General features: G+C 40.8%; 1 protein-coding gene across 1 annotated transcript; it reads right to left on the reverse strand.

The window, feature by feature from the left end:
• Positions 1-2,612: 2,612 nt before the first annotated feature.
• Positions 2,613-9,782, reverse strand: EDN1 (endothelin 1). Its single transcript, XM_016154343.2, has 5 exons — positions 9,154-9,782; positions 7,372-7,543; positions 5,764-5,922; positions 5,280-5,393; positions 2,613-3,843 (listed from the first exon to the last, which is right to left on the reverse strand). Exons 1-5 carry the CDS (start codon positions 9,215-9,217, stop codon positions 3,741-3,743), a joined length of 612 nt encoding a protein of 203 aa, XP_016009829.1. The 5' UTR covers positions 9,218-9,782; the 3' UTR covers positions 2,613-3,740.
• Positions 9,783-17,002: the final 7,220 nt, after the last annotated feature.

A 17,002-nucleotide genomic window follows, 5' to 3' on the forward strand; every position in this document is an offset into this window, starting at 1 on the left:
GTCAAATGAGAGAAGGCATGTGAAAAGGCTATGGGAAATGCAGTTATCTACAAAGGTGAGGGGCTGCTGTTAAATCATAAGGTTATGAGGACAGCAGCACTTATTTGCAGTAGATATATCCTAAGTTCCAGACCTAGGACCCCAGAACTGTGAGTGCAAAGGTAAGAGGAAGCCAAGGTAGAAAGAACTCCATTGAGAACACGGGCCTGAAAACAATATTTTACATGTTGAGAACTTGGGCTTAAAAATTAGCATTTTTAAAGACTTTAGACGCAAAATTGAAAAACACTGCCTTGAACTATAGAGTAAGTGAATGAACCAAGAGAATTCCCCTTCACTTATATGGTCTAAAGATTGTTTGGTAATTAAACCCTAAAACAGCTTAATAATTAAAAGTTCCTGGGTATATTCCATTTCACCCTATAAAAATTTACTGCATGATGCCATGAGATTTGTCTGCCTCTTTATATCCCTTTTTTCCTTCCCTGGCATTTCTTCCCTTTCATCCTATGAGGCTGGATCTGGCAACTGTGAAGCTGGAAGGCAAAGTTTTCAGAAAGAATGATTTTGCCTTTACCACCCAGAATCTTATATTAAGGGTGTCTGTCTCCACTGACCTCCAGGTGCCTCTGGTTGAAAAACATCTGTCTTCAAGGGTTCAGGCTCAGAGATGCCTGCTGTGTTACCTTAGGTAAGTCACTTCCCTCTCTGGGCCTTGGCTTTTTCACCTGGAAAGACAAAAGATTGCTCTTTCTTGATGTTACCAAGGGCCTTCCTAAGGGAGCTCTGGCTTAGTGTAATTCCTTGAGTACTGAGAACTCTACTTGGTACATAAAATCTGAGGATTTCAGGAAGCATGTGCTGAATTAAAGCCAATGGTTTCCATCACAAAAGAAGCCATTCCCTGGAGGGGAAAAAATGATGTATTCAAGTTGGATTCCTTTCCTTCCATCAAAAGTCACCACTCCCTATCCAGGATCCTCTGGTCCTTGGAGTCCTGAGATCAAAGCTCTGCTTGGCCATTAGTGTGAAGAGAAAAATCTGTCGTAAATGAGATTCCCAAAACAACACTTTTTCAAGAAAAAAGATTATGGGAAGTGTGACAGACCATCCCATCTTTCCACCCCTCAAGCTGGATTGGGCCTTGAATACTATTTAATCTTACCTGCGCACACTTTAAAAATATTCATTTCCTATGAATCTTCCAACTTATTTTACTACTGACTCTTTTGCTCCAGGAGAGTGGGCTTTACATTCTTTCCAGTTACTCAAGCAGGAAGCATGGAGAAAGAGGATTTAAAGGTGCAAATTACTTAAGAAAAAGAAAAAGAAAAAGAAAAAAAAATTGCTTGTTTTGTTGGTCTTTTTACTCAGCAACTTCTTCCCATCCCAACTCCCTCTTAAATGTATTATTAGACCCACATCCTCCAAGCTTAGCCCTTCACTCTTCCCAGCCATAGCCTCCTCCCTCCTCCCTCTCCCACGCATCTTCTTCACAAATGAGGAAACTCACGATGCAGGGGGATTGGTCACTAAAGACTGAAAAGTGGCTAAATGTAAGCCAAGTCCCATGTCGATGTGGGCAAAACTTCACAGTCCCCTTGAGAGCTGTACACTGAGAAACAGTTTGCTAGATAAAGTGAGCTTTATAAGTAATTACCCAAAGATACTGGACTGTCCCTTAAAAGAAAAAAAAAAAAAGCGAAGGATGAAAAACGATGCCAGTAAAGATAGAAATTCTGCCCAGGACACTGACGAAGCACACCTGAAGGCTGTTATTTAACATCTTTCAGATGTGTCACTGTTTCGACAGCAGTGATCACTGTGAGCTAATATTTGTTGAATGCCACACATTCTTTCAAACACCATTAAAGAAGGGTGGTAAAGATTCTCAGAAGTTGATCAAGCTCTTATGGGCTTCTGTTGGTAACAACCATTTATAATTCTGCTCTCCCCAATGGTTTGGCAAGGCCAGCAAGGCAAAGCAGAGAGGAGGGCAGTGCTGTGATGCAGGACACTCAGAATTAGCATTTAGTACCTCTACCTCCATGGGCATGTGTCCAGTCCTGGGCTACCATGAATGAGTGAAGGTATTCAGTGGCTCTGAATAAACAAAATTCTTAATCAGAGAAAATAAAAAGCCATTAGAGGCCCTTAACTTGCTCTGAGCAGGCCATTTTCTCAAAGCTACTCTGGTATGGAACTATGTACGATTGGGCATATTTTGGAAGGTTGCTTTGCCATTGCTTCCTTCAGTCAATTAATATGGAGAAAGCTCCTCTCACCACACCATCCACTTAAACTGTTGGATACTGTCTAAGAGTCTAAGCAAAGCTAATGGATGAAGTCCCTGGAGAGTTTTTAGGTGAAGAGGAAACAGAAGGCTGCTATGCAGGGAAAGAAAGAGGGGTTAAAGCTGGTTTTGATTTTGTTTTTACCTTAATGAAATGGAAAGGCAAATTTTAAGTATAGATCAAAGTATTTTTAATTAGCAAAAACTATTTTCCTTCTGATTGTCACCTTTCTAAGAAACCATCTTTAATAATCGTTTCCCTTCATAATTCTTACCATTGACCCACTTCTTAAGAATTTCAGAAATGATTCAAAATCAGTACAGTAGGGAAAAAATATTTATTTTCTAAAGTTATTACCTTGACAGGCAAAACAAAGCATTTTCTCAATTTCATTCAGAAATACATTTTTAAAAATACATAGACCAATATGGCCTGCCCAGACATATATTCAACATGGTAAATATAAGGAATAAATTGTTTGAATATAAATATCTATAAAAAAATAAGTACATCAAAATTTAATCCAACCTCTTCCATTCGCCAGTTACATAAAGAACAGTAATTTTACTGCTTTAAAGCTTAACCAACATTTACTCTTCAATGTCTTTCATAAACAACCCCATACCATTGTGTTTCCAAAAAAGATCAAGGTAAGGGAATATCCTGATTCAATTATCTTCTTTTCTTATGGATCAGAGCTAGTAAATTACCATGAAAATGTTATATCTACTACTGACATTTTAGACCAGATTTCAATGAGGCTAGGATTTAGTATGGAGGTTTCAGGGGAGGGGATAATAGAAAGGAGAAGAGTTTGGGAGGCAAATAATTAAAGGTGGGGAAATACTTCTGTCAGAGTGCAATACAGGTGAGGTAGACTCATATTTATGAAACATATCCTGATTTACAGTAGTAACAGTTTCTTTCAGTTTTGCATTTATGAATTTTTTTTTTAAAAATCCTTTTTTTCTTTAACTAGAGTTTTCAATTTGTGCATTCCTTAGCAAACCTTTGCGTGGACTTTACAGTTTCTCCCTGAAATGTGCCAGGCGCCTAAGTGAGACACAAAGGCTCCCTTCATACTCTCTTCAGGAACCCCACCTGCAGCATGTGGAGTCTCCTCTCCTCCCTGTGAAGGATGCCACCATAATTTGCAAGTCATTGTGTCTCTCTGCTTTCTCTGAGTGGTCCATTGTCACCCCAAAAGAGGAGAGAGGAAAGCAGTTACCACTGATGAAAGCAAATGAAAAAGGGTTGGGGGACTCCTTAATCGTTCTTGGAATGTTTAGGAGGAGGATGCTTGTCCTTTGCCAGTCTGGAACAAGAAATGATCTAAGCAAGAAGGATGCTTTTGCTCTGATCCCAGCCAGTGTGGAGAGAGTGCAGTCAGCCGCATAGCACGGTTCTCTCTGCGGAGGAGATGGCTTCAGACAGGACAATCTGTAATCAGTGTGTTCGGTTGTGGTTCACTTTCTTCTCTCTATAGAGTTCAGTTTTCAGCTTTGCAATACGAAAAGATGTTTTGATGCTGTTGCCGATGGCCTCCAACCTATTAAAACGAGACAAGAGAAAACAAATGTTATTTTTTAAAAATATCACTCCTGGGCAAAAGAAACATCTAAAATTAGAGTCTGGCACAAACAAATCTAAGTCTGGTTCCTGAACTTTCACCGCCAACCGCAACAGTGTGCTACCCTTTGCTAACCTCAAGTGAAAAGAAAGCCTGCTTTTTATACCTAGAATGAAAAGGGCTGAGATGAAGGGTGATATGGTCATATCTAAAGGGAACTGGGCATTAAATATAATTTTAAAGTACAATTTTAATGCAAACTAGATGTATTTTCTTTTCTTCTGTATCCCCATCCCACCCACCACCACCTTACTAGGAAAGACATAAAAAGAGAGGAGGTGTATGCATTGGCCCAAAGCAAAGGTTGTATGGCAATTGAAAAAACAAAAAAACAAAAAAGAAACTTTTTTTTACAGGCTTAATGTTTTTTGCAGGAGAAAGAGGGAAGAACTGTAATTGATTTGATAGTTGATATAACAGAAACTAATAGGGAAAAAATAATCCAAGTCAGTTCAAAAGCTGTGGTTTATGTAATCTTGAAATCTGGGTGGAGCATCAGTGGCCTGAGACCATAAATATGGACACTGCAATGGCAGGTATGATGATGTCCCACATGTTAGTGGTAAACAACTCAGAAGTTGTTCATGAAGGCTGGGCCCATACACAGAACACTTAGATCATAAAACTTCTTGCCACTGGATTTCTAGGAAAAGTTTCCACAGACCAAGATAGGGAAAAGTAAAACATATAACAGAGCTGACAGCAGGCTTCCTCCCTCTAGGTCGTGAATTCCCAAATACTTAGGACTGGGAAGGGTCATCACTGTGGAGCAGCTAAAAGCAACCCTGTGGTATTGCCTAATCCAGACCCCTTCTCTGCCCCAGCTCATGACTAACTAGATAACAAGAGTGCTTTTGGGAATGGCATTGGCTCTCCACCAAATGTACTTCCCTATTTGAAATAAATAAATAAACCCCAAAAAACAGCATGTTCTAACTCTCACCAACCCTACCTAATGACTTTATTTTCCCTTTGGCCATTTGAATAACTGCTACATTTTGAAGAACTTGATCATACATGACACTTCGATTTAAAAAAAAAAAAAAAGACTTCTCTCTAAAATGATTTTCAATTTCTCAGGGAAAGTGGTAAATATGTTGACTCAGAAGGGCAAAGACTGGATATAAGTGTCTCTAAATATATTTTGTTTGTGAACAATCCCCCTTCCTACTGAAAATATGTGCTAAAGATCACCAAAGTGGGCAGCACTCTGCATTTAAGGTCTTCAAAAAAGTATTTGACAGAGATTCCTTTGCTCTTTTTAATCTATAAAATATGAAGATCTCAAGAATGACTGGGAGGAGCAGACTATTAGCATTGGTGATGGGGGCTCGATGTTCTTGTGGGCCTCCTACCTTCTTAGTTTTCTTCCTTCTACCAGCTGCTGATGAATACATGTCTTTCCAAACTTAGAACAGTCTTTTCCTTTCTTATGGTCATTCCAGCCTTTCTCCACAGTGTCTTGGTCCCTGTTAAAATACACATAGGAAAAAACATTTCAGCAATGACACCTTCAGTTGCTCTCAGTATCTCTGTTAATCTCTTTAAAACAATATTAAAGTGTAGTTGGCATACAATATTATATTAGCTTTGGATGTACAACATAGTAAGTCGATATTTATATATCTTACAATGGAATCACCATGGTAAGTCTGGTATTTGTCTGTCACTATGCAGAGTTATTATGACATTATTGACATATTTTCTGTGCTATACAGTACATCCCTATGGCTTATTTATCTTATAAGTGGAAGTTTATGCCTCTTATTAGCAGCATTATAACAGGAAGAAGATCGGGAGGCCACAAAACTTTTCGAAAGCAATGGTGTTTCTACTCACCTGAGTTCTTTTCCTGCTTGGCAAAAATTCCAGCACTTCTTGTCTTTTTGGCTAGCACATTGGCATCTATTCTTGTGGTCTGTTGTTTTTGTAGGAAATAAATCCTTTAAAGATCGTTTGGACCTAGAAGGGCTTCCAAGTCCATACGGAACAATATGCCTATTATCAAAAGAGAGGAATAAAATATATTAGCATAATCAACAGTCATCAAAATGATACATTCTATGAGTCACGCTTATTCCATTTGGACACCAGGAGCTCACTACAGGGTGTCTGGTAGAGAAACTTAAGAGAGTGGAGCATGGCAAGTCAGGATCACATGCTTGTCAATGGCCCTGAGCGTATGTACCCAACTGGGAGAAACCAGTTTTTCCAATTCAATGAAATTCCATTTCCACTCTTAACAAAGTTCAATTTCTTCTCTCGACACAAGCAGCATTGTTTCTTATCCCAAATTATGACATCTCTGTTTTGGTGTTTGTTTCATATTTTTTCCTTTTCTAACATTCTATTTAGCTAACAGCTATGGGGAAAGGGAAAAGAGGGACTTTGAAACCATGCAAAACCATAACACACAAGATTTGGAACACCTATTTTCAATTCGAGTCATACGATAATGCTAGAAGTGCCCTCTGAGGGGGCGGAAGAACACCTACTACTCCCATGTTTGCGAGTCCCCTACAATTTGGTAATATGACTACAGAAGGACTTGTTGCCAGAATGCTCTCCAGGAACTTCCAATGTGTCTGCTTTGATTCCCAGCTAAGAAACAAAGTTCTCCCCTTTGAAGAGTCACCTTACTAAGTATTAGGCTCGTGATGGCTTTTGTTTGGTTTTGATTTGATTTTGTTTGGATTTTGGTCATCCCTTGCCATGCTGGGAAACTGCAGGCACAATAAACAAGTTTTTGTTGATTACTGCTGATGGGTGAACTAGTTTTCAGGGCAGAGGGGGAGAAAGTGCTTTCTACACTTTGGAGGCAGAAGGGAAGTCTACGGACAGTGTTTCTATTGCTGTCCTGAGATGAGCTTTTCTAAAGGAAAAGTACAGAAGACTCGGCACATCCAGGTTTGAGGTACAGTACTGCCACAGCCCATACTCGCACAGCACAGTGACTTCAACATTTCGGGTCTTAGTTTCTCTCTAAGTAAAAAGAAGGGATTGGATTATAAAGCTATAATCCCTTCTGCCTCTTAAGTCTCCACCCTCCCATCAGAAGCCATGTGATCTCCGCAACTTATTCCCTAAACAGGGGCAGATCCCACTGAGAAAACATTCCCCCGAGGCCTCATACTTAAATTTTCTCCTCAGAATGTGTGGCAGCCACTTGCCATCAGCTCTTTCCATCTATTTTGGCATGAGTAGTCTGACCCATAGTGTCTCAGAAGACCCTTCCCTCTGTTGCTAAGACCCAGGCTGTCTTGTTCTTTTCAGGAATGGAAGGACACTATCCCCACCCAATGAGGCACTACCCTGTTGTCAGAAATGCTACTTCCAGAATCCAAACCAGGGGCTTCCCTGAAATGTAACTAGAGTTACTAGGGTCCGGTCTCTGCTGAAGCCAGAGCTAAGGAATGACTAGAGTTACAATGCCCTCTAGAGACTCACTCGGGAGTGTTGACCCAGATGATGTCCAGGTGGCAGAAGTAGACACACTCTTTATCCATCAAGGAAGAGCAGGAGCAGCGCTTCGAGCGGCGGCGGGGCCTCCAGGGGTCACTGGGAGAGGGCTTCTCTCCTCCATCGTTGGCCCCCGTGCTGAGCTCAGCACCCAAAACAGCTGAGGAGAGAAAAAAGCAGGTTAGTGGGGATGTCTCCTCAGAAGCCAGGGGTACACTGGATCACAGGATTGACGCTGGACATAGCAGTCCAAATAAAAGCAGGGGAAGCATACAGCCTGCCTTCAGCAAGAAACACGGAGGAAAAGGGCTCTTTACTTTTTCCCTCCTTAGCATGACTTCACCTTTACCCCCACTGCCTTATCAGCTTCAGAAAGGTTACATAAGAGCAGAGGAAACAACCACCTGGAGAGGGACTTACCAGCCCCCTTGAGGCAGCCCTCAAGAAAATGCTTGGAAGTGTTGCCCGTTAGAATCTAGGTCGCCTTCTGCATGGAACTCAGTAGGGCAGCCTCAAGGGGACAACCTTTGGTGGCTAAAAATTGGCGGAGGACCAAAACTCTAAAATTAAATTAATCACATTGCCTCTTCCTATGTTTGGAGCCACTTCCCCACGTGAGATGACCTTCCACTTAGGAGAGTACCTACCACTTCACACCTTGTGTAGGGCAGGGAGTAGCCCAGATGATATGTACCCCTTTGGAATTAGGTGGAGGTCAAGAGCTTTGGGGAGATGACTGGAAGGAAAGAGAAATCAGCTTTCCAATACTCATTCCAGGCCATCAGCTCCACAGAAACCACTGACCTAAAGTGAAGCTGAGCAGAAGCTCAGGGGACCTAGTTAACAGTCCATGGGTGTCGAATTTGGAATCCCCCGCACAGCCCGGCACGTGTGGGGTCGCCTCCTCCCCCTCTGTGCTGCTGCACCGGGTCTTCTTCCTGACAAGTTAGCCATGCAGCTCATCTGCCCAATTTTGTACATTTCAAATGATCAGACACATTCCAGGATTTTCATTCCCTTGACATCCTTTCTCTTTAGTCAGGGTCAAGAAAAGACAAAAAAAGTGCATTGACCCTGGAAGGGAGAACCAGGCAGATGCACATGTCCTATCTAAATCCTTAAGCAGCCAAGATTTATCCCAGCTCCCCTCCCAGGACAGGTGAATAAAACTGAAAATAGAGCTCATATTGTTTTGGATGCCAAAAATCTGCCAAAAGAAACCTAAAGTCAATAATGACAAATTTTAAAGAAAACATCTGCTTCACCCTGAAACCGCCTGCGGGGGTTATTCAGCAGACTGTTCTGCAGGTGATTTTACTGCTCGTATATTGCTTGAATAACTTGAATAAAATTCCTTGTCTTCAAGCTGAAATGTTTAAATATTTTACACATTAACGCACTATTAAAACAGTATTTGAATAAGATATACGTTCCTATGCATCCTATAACCTGTATGAAAACATACACTGCAAATATACATTTGGCTAAATTAATCTTGTCTTTACGTTTCTTAAGTTATATTGTTAAAAACCAAGGAAATACACTACACTATAATAATAGTGTTATTTAAATGCTGTAGGAGTAGTTGTTTTCCATAGAGGAATTTTTCCCCCCACTAGAAAACTTAAATAGCTTTGAGTAATAATTCGCAGACACTAGATATCTGACCTGCAGCAGTAAAAAGCAGGAGAAAAACAGAAGTGAGAAAACCATTAAGGTGGATAAGAAGACATTATTAACATTCATATATTTATAAGTCAACGTGCCTACCTGTTTCTGGAGCTCCTTGGAAAGCCACAAACAGCAGAGAGAAAATCATGGGGAAATAATCCATTCTGAAAAAGGGATAAAAATTCCTCCTCTGCAAACTAAACCCGAAGGAAGAAGAAAGGCAGCGTCAGTTCTCTCAAAGTGCTTCTGGTTATTCTGATCTCAAAGTGATCTTTCAGTTTAAATGCTCTTTAATGGGGAGAAAAAGAAGTTTCTGCCAGGAGAGATGGCAGTGGGAGAAGTCTGAAGACCACGAGGCGGTGGCGTGCGGGGACGGCGGCAGCGACCCGGAGGACCCTCGCGGAGCTGGCGCTCGCCGCAGCGCAGATGCAGAAGTGCGTCTGACTTGGACAGCTCTCCGCCTGCTTTTTATATTGAACCCCTATAGAGTGGGGGTAAACAGCTCCGACTTTATTCCAACTCCAGACAATGTTATTGTGTTATTAGTCACCAACAGGCAACGTGCAGCCGGAGATAAGGCCAGGCTCTAAAGGAAATCACTGCTAACTTCAGAGGCAGACGCCCGCCGTCTGACAATTCAGGGGCAGGGCTAAGAAAAAGAAAATACTCATTGGAGACCTTTGGTAAACCTGCCCGTGCAGCGCTGGAGTCTGCTTCCCCTTTGCAAGCTGCCAGCCCCAGAGTTCAAGAATCAGGAGAAGGACTCCAGAAAAGTCATACCATTGGTATGAAAAGTATGAGCTACAGTTTAAATAGATTGTATTGTGTGCGGGGAATTTTTTTAAATTGTTGTTCACTTCATTTTCCTTTTATGTCTCTCTGATTCCTTAATGTCGATCAAACAAGGGAACGCTCTCCCTCCATTTCCCCCCTACTCGGGATCAAATTATTTTGGCAGATTAATGTACTTTTCTCTTACTTCAAGCCCCCTCCCGTAAGTCTTTTTTTGCCGAAGTTCTTTGCTTCCACGGAGAAAAAGATCGGTGAGGGAATGGCAAGGAAAGGACTTTTACTTGAAAAAAAAAAAAAAAGTGAGGACCCTTCAGGCACATGCTTAATACCGATTAGAAGCCGCCCCCTCCCCACTCACGAGGCGGGGGGCGGCGGCGGGGGGGGGGGGGATACTACCCTTCTTCCCCTGCGGAGAACTCCCAGCGCTCAACAGCTCCAATCTCAAGAAATAGCTAGAGAGGAACGCCAGGAGGAGACAAAGAGCTACAGGGGCTGATGTTTTCTGAGGACAAAAACTAAGTCTTGGCTTCTGAATAACAGAAGGAAACGCAATCTGAGGTGGAAGCTGAGAAAGGGCAAGCAATAGCGCCTAACATAAGAAACGGGGTGATGTCCCCTACGAAGGGATATCCTTACTGGGGTTTTTCGTTTGCTTTCTTCGTTTAGGGCAAAAGAGTGTTCTTGCACAGGATTAGGTGAATATGCAATGCGGGTGGTGTTGGGAAGGAGGAAATGGCTATTCTGAATAAGAGATCAGATAATACCTCATATTTAATAATATGTTTACATTTTCAAAGCAATTTTCTGTCTACTTAACCTTGAACTACCCTCTGAGGCACCGACAGGGCAGTCACTGCAGAGATGATAACATGTTGTAATGTATAAGGCAAAACATAAATGTTAAGATGTTGGTATTTTCAATTAGCCTCATTTTTTAGGTAACAGAGCTGAAGCACCCAGAATTTCCATGCTCCACCAAATTTCTCACAGTGTTCTGGGTAAGGCTTGTGAGATAATTTGGAGCAACTTTGCACAGGTTAAAGATGAGTTCACATCAAGCATGTAGGGACTCCATCAAATAGATGCTTCCTCCATTTCCTCATCTTGTCTTACTCCAATTTCCCCCCCTACGGAATTCAAATGTGGATCTTTTCCAATACTCAAGAGGATCCCATGAACTGTTTCTTTTTCCTTCTTTCTGCTTGCCCTTCACCTCTAGATTCAAAGAGACAGATTTTATCCCAACACCAAAGCTGTGGACCCGAGCACACTTGAAACTCCTGGATCTGCCTGGAAGTCACCCCGGCTAGGGAGACAGTAACAGTAGCAGTGTCAGTGTCTGTCCCCTGAAGTGTCCCACAATAGCAAAAGCTGGAGATGAGAGGAAGGCAGGATCCCTCCCTGCCACATGAACAGAAGAGCCTTCATCCAATCCCCAGGGGCCTCTGCTTTGGCCCTCTGCTTCCTCCCTATGGTACCTCAGCCCAGCCCTGGGGGCTGGGGAGGGCATAGCACCCCATAGGACTGGGTGGCACCAAGCAGGAAGCCAGCTCTACCCCTCTCAGCTCTGGCCAGTATATCCCAATCTCTTCCCCCTCAACAGACGTCAGGGACAGCAGAGGAAAGCTGATGTCACAGTCACAGGAGTCAAGCTTCCCTCGGCAAGGGAAAGGTGGTATGGGAAATGTGTTTTAGCAGGGGTCCCCGCAACACGCCCTCTTTTTTAACCTCTTGGCAACTTTACCAAAACATGTGCCACAGTTAGGACCAACATGTCCTAAGCTCTTACCGCCCTCACCTTCCCCAGTCTCCCTGGGTCCAGTCAGGGCTACCCTCCAGTAGAGAAGCCCATCTCTCCACAGCTCCCCGCACCCCTACCTTGGTAAGGCTGCCCCTTGTAGGTGCCGGCAGCTGAAATCAGCACTCAACAGTCAGGTGGAGAAGTGAAGCAAAATGAAACTGTCCACATGCCCTTCTCACAGCCCTCCTTCTTCTCTCATCGTCATCCTGTGAATGTATTTTAATTATAAACAAAAAGTGTGTGGCAATGATCTGCCCCCCAACACCTCACCCATGCCTCCCAGAACTATGGTAAAGTAAATGTAAAAGGTTTCAGACCTGGGAGGGTCCCATCGTTCTAGACACAATCTTGGCCTATCTCTGAATCTTGAGTTTCCAAGATGTATACGTGTGTGTGTGTGTGTGTGTGTGTGTCCATTTCTCTTTTTTTGCATGTCATGGGGGAGTGGTAGTATCTGCCTTCTCTGTCAATCTCTCCATCTCCACGTCTTGCAGTAGCCCTTTTTTCCTACTGTAGAAGGAAGGGGAAGCCCCTTTCAAGCCCAGAAGGCAACTATGGCACTGCCAGACAGCTGCCCAGAAAAAAAAAAGTTTTCCAAAAAGCAAGAGGAGGAGGGAGAAGGAACCCCAACAAACCAGTTTTACAAGATAGATGCTCCCACCTCTCCTCCCCTTGAAGCATTGCTAGAGAGGGAGGTAGGAGAAGAGGAGGTTAAAATAACTGGACATAATTATAAATTGGAGATCCCATCTCCCTCCACAGTCCCCACCCCTACCCCTAAAGATCAGGAGGGGAAAGGCTCTTTGTAGCCACCATCCTCCTCTGAGAGGAAAGGGAAGGGAGAGAATAAGTAAAGAAGATGGCTTTTTCCCCAATAGAACAGTTTGTTGCTGCTGTTTTTGCTTTTGTTGTAACATTTGAATACTAGAAACTATTTGATAAAGGTATTTTTATGTGTTTCTTTCTGTATCTTTTGCTATGTATTAATAGATATCTATAAATAAAACACCCTGAGCCTCAAACACAGATACTACACAGTAGCAAAGTGTACTGTTTTTAGCACTCTTCAGCTTTGCTCTTTCTCAACTTTTGCGTAATAAAATTTGCAACTTTGCCAAGCCAATAAATCTGGTGTGAGATGTTGCATTGAGCTCAGCAAAAAGAACATCCATTAGGCTACTTGACCACAGCACAAAGAATGGGAAACTAGTTTATTGCAGTCATGGTGAGCTATCTATATCACTAGACCTAGTTCAATTGTATATTGTTGTCTTTTTCATCTTTCTACTTTGCGTAGTGCTGTTGTGAAAGACTGCACTACAGACATCACTCCATGACACATTATACACCATCATGAGTCGTGGACAAACATGGCTTCTTCCCACAGTCCAAAATATAATGGTTGATTTAGCACAGAAATAAGATGATGCTCAGGATAGATACATCTCATGAGTTAAAAATATATAACATATGCAACTCTACTTCCTTGACACTTTCATCCATAAGACAATAACAGATAGCAAGTGCTTAGTTTAAAAGAATATGTTCAGTTCTTTAACCTAGCATTTCACAAACCTCCCGGTCATTCATAAACCTCTTTCACAACTTTCACCATATTTGTGTGTCACCCATACATTTTTACTGAGCATTTTTCCATTCGACTGACATTTCTTGTACTTGAATAATTTTAAGGAAACTTACTATCACTACTATCCTAAGCAACAATATACATAAAATCATGGTTCGTATGGTTAAATAATATACACATTATATGCTTAAATAATGTACAGAAATCATAGTTAAATATTTCAGAATTATTATTTGTTCATTAAGCTATTGGAAATAAAAAATGTTCAACCATGTACCTTATGAACCAACCAGCATGCTTACCACTCTTGGGGAACACTTCTTTTCACTACAATGTTTTACACTTTATCATGTTAAGAATTAAGCCCTGGTTTAATTCTGCTCTCTGACCTCTACTTTTCAAAATAATCTCCACATAGTCTACATCAAAACTCTCATATGGATACACCTCAAAGAAACATAAGTTCTGACAACCAGAATCTAGAAAATCAGAGTATATATCCAAAATATTTCCTATTTGATACTTCCCCTTGGCTTATCACTTCTATATTTTGGCAGATGTCCTTTATCATATTGTTGACCCTCTGTCCTGAATTTAAATATCCTTTCTGAGTGCTTTCACTGATATACACACACAAACACACCCCCCCCCCCCACGCACACACTTGAACCTATAGATTTGAATGGGAGAGTAATTGTAATATGTCACACATCGGAGAAAGACTAGAAAAACATGACAGCCAGTGGCTGCCCCCCAATATTTTTATCTTTAATTTTAATTCTATGTCATTTATGACATGTAGAAGTAAAAAGAGTCTGATGCAGAGGTTAAAAAAAAAACCAACCACTTTAGAGTAAGTGGACTACAGTCAAGTCATTCCATCAAATCTCATTCGAGACAAACTTTCCTTCCGCATGTTTGAATGAGGTAGCAAAATAAACTAATTCTGGAAAGCAGGTGCCATATAAATATGATGTCTACCTTCATATTTTCTTAAGCAAATGATATGTGTGTGACATTCAGTAGGTTGACTCTGGTTTTAAGTCTACTGCTGCCAGAATCCTTTTCACAAATCTATTTAATTCTGATTGTGCATTTCTTTTCTGTTTTTCAAAAGTTTCTTATAGTATGATGGATAGGAGGGGCAAAGGGTAGGGAATGAGGGAAATGAGGAGATGTTGGGTAAAGTTCCAGTTAGAAGATGAAAAAGTTCTGGGTATCTTACACACAGCATTGTGGTTACAGCTAATGATACTGTATTATATACTTGAAAGTTGCTAAGAAAGTAGATCTTAAATGTTCTGTAGTAATTATGTGATATGATGAAGGTGTTTGCAAATGCTACAGTGGTAATCATTTGCAGTATATAAATGTATCAAATCAACAAGTTGTACACGTTAAACTTATACAATGTTATATGTCAATTACATCTCAACAGAATTGGAAAGCTTTTTTTCCCACCTTATATATAATGGCAAAATATAAGCTGAAGGTCTTAGCTCCTTCTCAACTCCTATGTAATAAAAGTCCTTTAGTGTCCTGATAAAATTTTAAAAGATACTTTAGGAAAGTAGCAAGGAGACGACTCATTTGAAATTCATTTTCATATTAGAAATCTGAAACCTGAAAGCTTCTATTATTCCATTTCTCTAATTTTGTGTGTATATATATTTATTGAGGCCCCTCTCAGTATTAAAAGTAAATCTGAGTACTTTCTGTGTCCCGGTGTAAGGTAGACTTCATATTCACTAGTCAATAGACTGGCAGGGAATTAATAAAATTGACCAGAGGAAAAGCAACACAAGAGGGATGGGGTGCAGAGGGAAGGGCAATCATTGAAGTGGAGAAAGCTTAGGTACCTACCAGGAAACGAAGGCTATGATGATGCAAGGTACTAAATGATTCAAGAAATAATCTTAGAATGAGAGAGGCCAAATGGAGGTTTTAAAGGGTAGCAGGAAAGATCTTCAGAGGTGAGAGGAATTAGGAGTTATGGCAAAAGACAGGAAACGGCTAAGAAGGGCGGGAATTTTAATGAGACATTTTCAGTGGGACAAGATGGCCAGTGAGGATGAGAGAAAGATTGTGTAGGTGAAATGAGGTTAATATTTCCAATATCTCAATAATGTGCTAGCAGATTGTAGAATGTCTATAGTTTTCATACTGTGATTTCTGAAGTTCCAAGGATGAACATGGCCCACTAAAAGGAAAAGCCACAGGAACCATGACGAACTGCTCTTAGTACATAAGCTCAAGTGATTTTGACAGTTCATTGTGTGGATTATGTCGCCATTAGAAGGTCTGGATTTTATTTGTATTAAAATATTAAATGAGCTAAAATTATTCCCACATTTTGCAAATCTCCTTTTTGGACTCGACCATTTGCAGGGGGAAAAATCTTCACCATAGAGTTTTTTAAAAGTTCTCTGATTTCCTACGATTCTTCTTGTTTCTCTTCCTTCCATGAGAAAAGATTTAATACAAGAATTATTTTCATTATTCCTACCTGCTGCCTACAGACAAATAATTCAAACCTCCTTCCGTAAATTATAATTTCGTAAAATAAATTTCTCTTCAAATAACATTTTCCCCCAAACATGAGTATGCTGCAAAAAAAAAAAAAAAAGAAAAGAAAAGAAAAGAAAAGAAAAGAGCATTAATAAATATTCTGGTTGTCATAGAAAAAAATTGGGGGGAAAAGTGGGTTACTTTTTTAAAGGGGCATTTGGATTCATTTAAAAATGCAAATTTAATTTCACAAGCTCCAGAATATATTTAATGCTAAGGATTTTGTTTGATTTGGCATTTGTGCTTTTTTCCATTTGTTCGTTTAATGAAAAATAAAAAACTTTGGAGTGGTTACAAGAATAATTTTCCTGGAAATTGATGTCTTTAAAATTCTTTTTTTCCGTGAAGCTGAAAAAATTCCTGCATACTTTTTGTTAATATTATTTAACATGTATTGATTATTGTCTTTTGCTAAGTGTAGTTTTTAATCCAGACAGTGAGGTAGGTCAAAAAGCATTGAAGTACATTTCTTCCCTACATATAATTTGCAAGAGCAAAGAATGCAGAATGATGGCACTGTATTTGTTGCTACCTTATGCTGATTTGTTTTCGAGAAATATGGGGGGGGGGAAGAAAATTGAAAATTGGAATAAAATGAAGGAATATTGGTGGTATCTATTTATGGTTGTGGTTCAGGTCATTGCAGGACTTCAAGGAAAGTAGCACAGAAGCCTTACTTTAAGAGAAGAAAGGAGGAGAGGGTTAGAGAAGGAGAAGGGGGAGGGTGGAAGGGGATGAGGAGGAGGAGAGAGGATGAGGTCTGGACCCCTGTCAGTTCTCAGCCCTCCTCTTTCCTGGGGTGTGAGGGAGCAGGGAGGCATGAGTTAGAGAATCTTGAAACATAATATTCACGTAAAGCACGTTACCTTGCTACAAAGTGGAAAAGATCCTGTGAACTGCAAAGTGTTTGTTTAAAGCTTTTTTTCAAAAGTTGTTTCAAGACTAGTCAGGGAGGGCTAACATTTTCTAGATAAAGCATTTTATAGCATTGTTTCTTTCTGACTGTTCTTTCTCCCCCAACATCCATTCTATTTTTGTACTTTTATCTGGAAGAAACTATCTTTTTGGACTAGTGACCAGGTCTCTGCACCAGTGGCCTCCTTTTTTTCAATTCTCTCCCCCTCCCCTCTCCAAGGAGCATTTTGCCACTTGATGACTGGGGCCCAACAACATCTGCAAACAAAGATCACCGGTTCCCA

The sequence above is a fragment of the Rousettus aegyptiacus genome, unplaced genomic scaffold (genome assembly GCF_014176215.1).
Source record: "Rousettus aegyptiacus isolate mRouAeg1 unplaced genomic scaffold, mRouAeg1.p scaffold_m13_p_1, whole genome shotgun sequence".
Lineage (NCBI taxonomy): Eukaryota > Metazoa > Chordata > Mammalia > Chiroptera > Pteropodidae > Rousettus > Rousettus aegyptiacus.

Bases quoted from the DNA above. Each gene is read 5' to 3' on its own strand.
- EDN1 (XM_016154343.2), bottom strand. From the start codon at position 9,217: ATGGATTATTTCCCCATGATTTTCTCTCTGCTGTTTGTGGCTTTCCAA. The intron at 7,544-9,153 runs GTAGGCACGTTG...TTCTCTCCTCAG, and splicing joins CCAAGGAGCTCCAGAAACAG to CTGTTTTGGGTGCTGAGCTC. The intron at 5,394-5,763 runs GTGAGTAGAAAC...GTATTTTAACAG, and splicing joins CAAGCAGGAAAAGAACTCAG to GGACCAAGACACTGTGGAGA.